Genomic DNA, 7,282 nt, shown 5'->3' with positions numbered 1-7,282 from the left:
TGTTCCGTTATGGTCTTTGGTCTCAAAACTTCCTAAAGAAACAAGGTTTAAGTTGTGTTTTTACCAATTCAAACAGCAATATCTCATGTTTTCAGAGTGCCTGCCTTTCCCAAATTTAAAATGGTTTAGTGTTATTTTACTAATTCTCACATTAAGATTGAGGTAGAGGCTTTGAATTAGGAACGACTCATTAAATTAACAACACTGAAAAGTGATGTTTACAAGGATTTTTTTAGACACAAGAGGCAAAATGAAGGGACCTATATAATATGTGCCCCCGGACAACAGAATGCCGGCTCCCTGGCATTCTATAGTGTTTGGACATCTGAGAATTGGCAAAGCACTATTACTGAAAGTAATGTGAAGGGGAAGGACAAAAAGGAAGGTAGAGGGAAAGTTTTTTTTTTTTTTTTTTTAACCATTCTTTTTTTAAAGTAGGCTTCGCACCCAACATGGGGGCTTGAACTTATGACTCTGAGATCAAGGGTTGCATGCTTTGCCAACTGAGCCACTCAGGTGCCCAAAAAGTTTGTTTGTAAATACTATATGAAGGAAGGATTTGAATGAACCCCAAATTTCTCTTTCCTAATCTTACCTTGACCTGAGGCTTTGGCCTTCTGTCATTCTTACTCTTTCTCTCATCTGTGTTTCTTGTCTTAATAACCAAATTTCTAGTGACTGGGGAAGGAATATTTATTGCTTTAGGAAGTAGTTCATAAGCTGGTCTTCTTAATCTCTTATCACAATGTTTTCCTACGCTAAGTGGCATTCAAATTATTGTGGCCCCTTTTCTCTAAGGGTTTTGGTTCAATTAAACATTAGTGCTTACTGGGGGCCAAGTGCCAAGCTGTCTCTGGTTTTTGACAGTGACTAAGGTAAAAGTGGTTCCCGGAAGTACAGAGTTTACAATCATCTAGAGTGGAAAGCTCTAGCAAGGGGTTTCCGGTGATCTAAATTTATAGTTGGCTACTTTATCACTAATGCTAGCAGAACACAGGCAACCTGACCATTTTTAGCTTATTAAGTTGCAATTTGATGACGGCAATGGATGATTCTGGGACTGAGGAACTGTTTCATTGCAGTTAATAGTGCTCTTAACAGAAAAAAACAAAACCCTGCAATTTCCTGTCCCAGAGAAACTATCTGAATGCTTTGTATGTGTTACAGAGAAACAGAGGACGTGTGCATGAGATAAACCCAGATTTGCTGCCAGGATTGATTGCCAGAGTCAAGGACTTTTACCAGATAGCCCTTTGGTTCTGTAAACAAGCATTCCCAGGATGACAGGACTTTTTTTTTTTCCTTATTCCTATTTTTTCCTTTTTAGTTGACCTGCCCTCTCTTTTTAATCTTTTATGATGAAAAATTTCAAATGTATACAAAAGCATAAAGTACACATAAACACACAGCTGCAGATACTAATATTTTGTCAGTCTTATTTTATTTATACACCAAGATGAATTTCTAACATATGGCTTTTTTTTTTTTTTTTTACAAAACTATAATGTCATTATTACGACCATGAAAATTTAGTACCATCTAATATCCATTTCATATTTGAATTTCCCCAGTTGTTTAAAAAATTTCTTTGCATTGCTAGTTTGAGTCAGGATTCAAACAAAAACCATACATTGCATATGGTTGTGTCTCATATATTCTTTTAATCTAGAATGGTCCCCTTCTCCCCCAAGCCCCACATCCTTTGTTGAAGAAAGTCAGTTATTTGTCCTATAGAATGTCTCACATTCTGTATTTGTCTGACTGCTTCTTGGGATGTCTTTTGGCATCCCTTTTCCCATATAATTTTTATTTATGGGAATAAATATTTTATAAATAAAATATTTTTTATTTTTAAATAAAATATTTTTATTTTTAAAATATTTTTTATTTTTAAATCCTATATAAGATTTATTCATTCATTCATTCATGAGAGACACAGAGAGAGAGAGGCAGAGACCCAGGCAGAGGGAGAAGCAGGCTCCCTGTGGGGAGCCCGATGTGGAACTCCATCCCAGAGCTCTGGGATCATACCCTGAACTGAAGGCAGACGCTCAATCGCTGAGCCACCCAGGCATCCCCTTTTCCCATATAATGTTAATTCTTGTTCATATTTTATTTTCCAAAGTATGTGCTATTAGAAATTAAAAACAAAAATACTCTGGTGACACTGAAAGCATTTAATGTACAGTGGGGGACATAGGTCAGTTAGGAGATAGATAAACCAGTCTGCTATTCAGGAAAGATCTGAGCTTACCTAACAATTTGAGAACTACCCGCATATAAATGGAGGAGGGGAGTGGGTGAGATGATCCATGGAAAATGGGGTCCAATATGAAACCTTGGAGAAGCCCAACATCAAAGATGTGGGCAAAGGAGGAGGATACTGCAAATGAGACCAAGAGGTAGTCAGAAATTTAAAGAAGGAAACCCAAGAGTAGAGTCATAGGAGCTGAGGACAGTTTCAAGAACGAGGGATTGCCCAGTGGATGATGCATTTATAAAACATATGCGAATGAAAATTTACGAGGCAGGTCATTTTATATTCAGTAGAATTCATTAAAATTTACCTATACATTTGTCCTAAGGGAGTAACGATGTAGTACATTCTGGAAGACAAGGAGTTTGTACTTACTTGAGAGAGCAACTAACTAAAGATCCTTGGCAGTGATAAAAACAGATTACAGGGGATCCCTGGGTGGCTCAGAGGTTTAGCGCCTGCCTTTGGCCCAGGGCGCGATCCTGGAATCCCGGGATCGAGTCCCACGTCGGGCTCCTGGCATGGAGCCTGCTTCTCCCTCCTCCTGGGTCTCTGCCTCTTTCTCTCTCTCTCTCTATGTCTATCATAAATAAATAAATAAATAAATCTTTAAAAAAACAAAAACAAAAACAGATCACAACTAGGGCATCTAGGTGGCGCAGTCAGTTGAGTGACGGACTCTTGATTTCGGCTCAGGTCACAATCTTGGGGTTGTGGGATTGAGCCCCATGTGGGGCTCTGTGCTCAGTGGGGTCTGTTTGAGATACTCTCTCTCCCTCCGCTTCTCCCTCTCTCTCAAGTAATGAATTTTTATTTTTTAAGATTTCATTTATCTGAGAGAGCAAGAGCAAGAGGGATCACAGAGGGAGGAAGAGAAGCACACTACTTGCTGAGCAGGGAGCCCAATGTGGGTCTTGACCCCAGGACCCTGGGATCATGACCTGAGCTAAAGGCAGCCGCTTAACTAAGCCACTCAGGAGCTCATTTTTGTTTTTGTAAGCATCTACTATGTGCTCATCACTATACTCTCCTGCCCATAAGCAAGATGCAACAGTACATGTTGCCAGAGTCAAGGACATGAGCTCTATTCCTTTCATTTACCATATTCACCATACTCACCAATCCTCTTATCATTTGGTTTCGTTGTTGGTCATAGGATTCACTGGTGAGTTGTGATATAGATGTCCTGTGCTTCAGTTTCCTTTCTCTTTAAGGCATTGGTTTGACTAGACCAACAGTTCCCATCAAAATCACCAGGACTTACTAGGACAGATTGCTGGCCCCATGCCTAGTTTCTGATTCAGTAGGGATCAGAGAACTTGCATTTTTAACAAGGAGATACCAGGTTGCTGCTCCTGCAATCATACCATGAGAACCCTTTTTACTTTTCCAGTTTCAAAGGTCTATTATCCTTTAGCAAACCTCCATTATCTACACTCGTTAATGGATTTAACTCTCCATTATCTATCTCCACTGAAAAGTTTACTAAACGCCTAACAGTGTTGTTGAATATGTAGACATTATTCTTTGAAATCAAACAGTGGCTTAACATTTTCAATCTTATCGTCTTACACTTTACTTCTGTCTCAGGGATGTATTGGTTTGTTGTAGCTGCCAGGAGACTCTCAGGAGATCTCACACTAAATATAGTCAGACATTTAACGTATGCTCTCTGATATGCCTCCAATGGACTAGTTAGCATGTGATATTTTCCTGTTTGGTGATCACTATTTGATTTGATCAAATTTGATAAAATTCTTAAAACAATGAATATTTAATCTTGGTTCATTCTTTTTATGTTTTATTTATTTGAGGAAAGAGAGAGAGAGGGTACTAGAGACAGAGCAGCATGAGTTGGGAGGTAGAGGGGGAGGGAGAAGCAGGCTCCTCACTGAGCAAGGAGCCCAATGCCAGGGCTCCATCCCAGGACCCCAGGATCATGACCAGAGCCACCCAGGCGTCTCTCTTGGTTCATTCTTGAACAACATTCTGAAGTCCAGGAAACCACATTAGGCAATCTGGTGGTCTGATATAATGGAAAAATTCCCTATTAATCAGGATACAAGTCTCAGTACTGCCAGTGGCTTAATTTTAGCTGTAGAAGTCACTTAACCTCTGGTGGCTCTGAAAAATTAGGAAAATACTGACCATCTTAGATTTAGGAATCATTAATGAAATGCCTATTTTTAAAATACAAGCTCTAGGAACCAACTTTAATTTCAAAATGGTATTTCTATAAGAATTAATTTTAAAAGTAAACAGTTTTCCACCTAGAATCACAGGAAAGTAATTTTTCTTGCTGTTGTTGGCTTTTTTTTTTTTTTTTGGTTTTGCTTTAAAGAAGAAGATGCTCTAATTCAAAAATTGAATAAGTATTTATTGTTCCAGAAGGTACATTGCTTTTTATACATATTTCATAAATGATACAGGATTTTACACATGTTCAATATTTTGCTATTTGTTTAAAGGACTTTTCTCCACATCTTCCCTCCCTTGCCTCCCACACACCCTGAAAGGATTTGTTTGTACATTACACTGTGCTGTTTCTTCTTAAAAACGCTGCACACAAACAGGATAAGTGACTTAAAAATAATTCACATAACTTAACAAAAATAAATGAGGGGAGGGGTTGAACGACCGGGGGGGGGGCGGACTGGAAGGAAGGGGCGACATGCATCCTTTCATTCCATCATGCCAGTGGAAGGGGTGGCGGCAGGAGCAGCAGCAGGGGCAGCGGTCCTGGCTGGCCTTCAACCTCTGCAAGGCACCTGGAGTCTGGGTTGTCATCGAAAGTGTTTCTTTTCATACACAATGATCCCAAAGGAGGAAGAAAATGAGAAAGAACCTCCTTGCCATAATGAGGAGGGGTGAATCATGTGAAAGAAAAAGCCAATCGGCTGTGTGGCAAGCCTCATCATCCTTTCCATCCTGCCCCCACAGTAGTTAAAAACAGGATATTAGACACAGATTCCTTTGACTCTTCAAGTGCAGATGTCATCTGGAAATATGGTAGAAAATATTTTGATAGAGTATAAGATTAATTCTTCCTTCTCTCAATTTAAGATAAGAAAAAATAGGGTGAAGAGGGTAGGCTGAAGGAAGCCATAGAAATGTATTCCTGTATAAAGATAAATTGCACCCTTTGAGATCCACACACTTGATTTACAACTATTGAAGTGGTGGAGGTGGGGCGGGGGGTGGCTCACAAACAGTGTGGAAGTGTGTGTCCTTCAAGATTAACAAAGTCTCCAGACAAGGCAGCGCCATCTGGGGAGCTGGAATGCTGTCACACAAGCAGATCAACAGCAGTGAAATTACTCTGGTTTGAAATGGCTAGAGAGCCATGATTTTTAGCCAATTTGTAAACCTTAACATCTTCCTGATTTGGTAATACAGCTGAACACCCTCCTCTGATTTGGGTTATGGAGGGAGAGGGGACATCTCAGTAGGACAGTTAAATAAAGGAGGGAAGTTTTGCCTCCTCTTAAAGATTAATTAGTAAAAAACAAAACAAAACAAAACAACCTCATGCAGTGTTGCCAATGATTCCTAGATACTGATCCAGAGCACTGGAATATTACAGACATTTAAGAGGTATTATGGGGTAATCCAAAGTGTCAATTATCAAACAGTCTTAAGTTGGTTCCAACTATCATATGGATAAAATTACTGTAACCAACAGGAGTGGGTGGTCAGAAATGGGGCACAAATAGGAGAGATTCCTGGTAACTTGGCAGAGACTGGGTCCAGTTTAAGATAAATGTTAATGACATGGGCTCAGACTTTGTTTGCCACCCACATATCTTGAGGATTTGCTTTTCTGGTATATTTATTTACTCCTATGTCAAAAATAAGAAAAGTTAAATTAAAAAAAAATTAGAGCTGAGTTGGGTGCTGGTGTGTTACTGTTTTGCTGACCCTGCAAAGAAGATACAAGAAAGGAACACCCCAGCATCCTTTTCTCCTTATGAATCTCTCAACTATATAATGCATCATTTTCATCCAGAAGCTAAGATGCTTGATTAAGACAATATTCACTAAGCCCTTTGAGCTTATGTTCCACAAAGCCTGATCCTTAGATTTTAACATTCCCTTCTTCCCTAAGATCCTTTTTGTTATTGTTTTTTAATTAAAGGTAAAAACCCTCTACCCCGACATGGCTCCCAGCTTCCACCTGCAATGCTTTAATTAAAAAGGCAATAGTTATAAACAGGTGTTCTTTCTGCCAGGATTCAGAGGCTCTTTGCAGATCAATCTTTTTCACCAATTTGTCGAAGGGGCAGATGTACTTGTAATGGGTCTCTCAGTCTCTTAAGGTCCATTTCTGCCTAAAATAGAAACAAAGGTGAGAAAAACTGGCTAGTGAAGCTTTCAATGATATTACTTCTCTCGAGAAAAGGAAATTGTCTTTTCTGCATCACTGTGAATCACAGAAATCATCTCAACTACTCTCAAAGTAAGAGTGCCTCAGAAACAACGGGCTTTAAAGGCAGAGGACAGGGCAGCCCGGGTGGCTCAGCGGTTGAGCGTCTGCCTTTGGCCCAGGGCATGATCCTGAAGACCGGGGATCGAGTCCCACGTTGGGCTCCCTGCATGGAGCCTGTTTCTCCCTCTGCCTGTGTCTCTGCCTCTCTATGTCTCTCATGAGTAAATTAATAAAATCTTAAAAAAAATAAATAAATAAAGGCAGAGGACAGCAAATGGGGACCAGAATGAAGTCTGTGCTGGCAGTTTCAGCTGTCAACAGAGCCTCCACAAGAGGCTGTGCTGTCCATAGGGCAGGACTTAGAGGCTCAAGAATGTGGAGAGCATCTGATATCCCCTGATGGCATTTCTCAAGAGAAAAGTCCTTTTACAGACCTTAACCTGATCCAGAGCTTTACTTTATGTTGCTCAAGACTTTAGTTGTTTCTCCAGTAGGTAAGTTTTTCGTGTAGTGATTTTAAAAACAGGGATGTGCTGACAACAGTGGCACTTTCAAAACTCACTCGGGCTGGGACCTCACCCCTATGCAGCTGGATTATT

General features: G+C 39.9%; 1 protein-coding gene across 5 annotated transcripts in view; it reads right to left on the bottom strand.

Annotated features, from left to right (window-relative positions):
* Positions 1 to 4,613: 4,613 nt before the first annotated feature.
* MCU (mitochondrial calcium uniporter) overlaps positions 4,614 to 7,282 on the bottom strand; it is a 218,207-nt gene continuing 215,538 nt past the window's right edge. For 2 of the 5 annotated variants that reach the window (XM_077894933.1, XM_077894934.1), the window contains exon 8: positions 4,614 to 5,255. In XM_077894933.1, coding sequence (XP_077751059.1) covers positions 5,172 to 5,255 — 84 coding nt within the window. In that variant the 3' untranslated portion in view covers positions 4,614 to 5,171. Of the gene's footprint in view, positions 6,586 to 7,282 lie in introns of all 5 variants that reach the window. The other 3 variants (XM_077894935.1, XM_077894936.1, XM_077894937.1) reach the window with 2 other exon arrangements.

Source organism: Canis aureus, chromosome 4, assembly GCF_053574225.1.
Source record: "Canis aureus isolate CA01 chromosome 4, VMU_Caureus_v.1.0, whole genome shotgun sequence".
NCBI lineage: Eukaryota > Metazoa > Chordata > Mammalia > Carnivora > Canidae > Canis > Canis aureus.
This window is presented reverse-complemented; position numbering and strand designations above follow the sequence as displayed.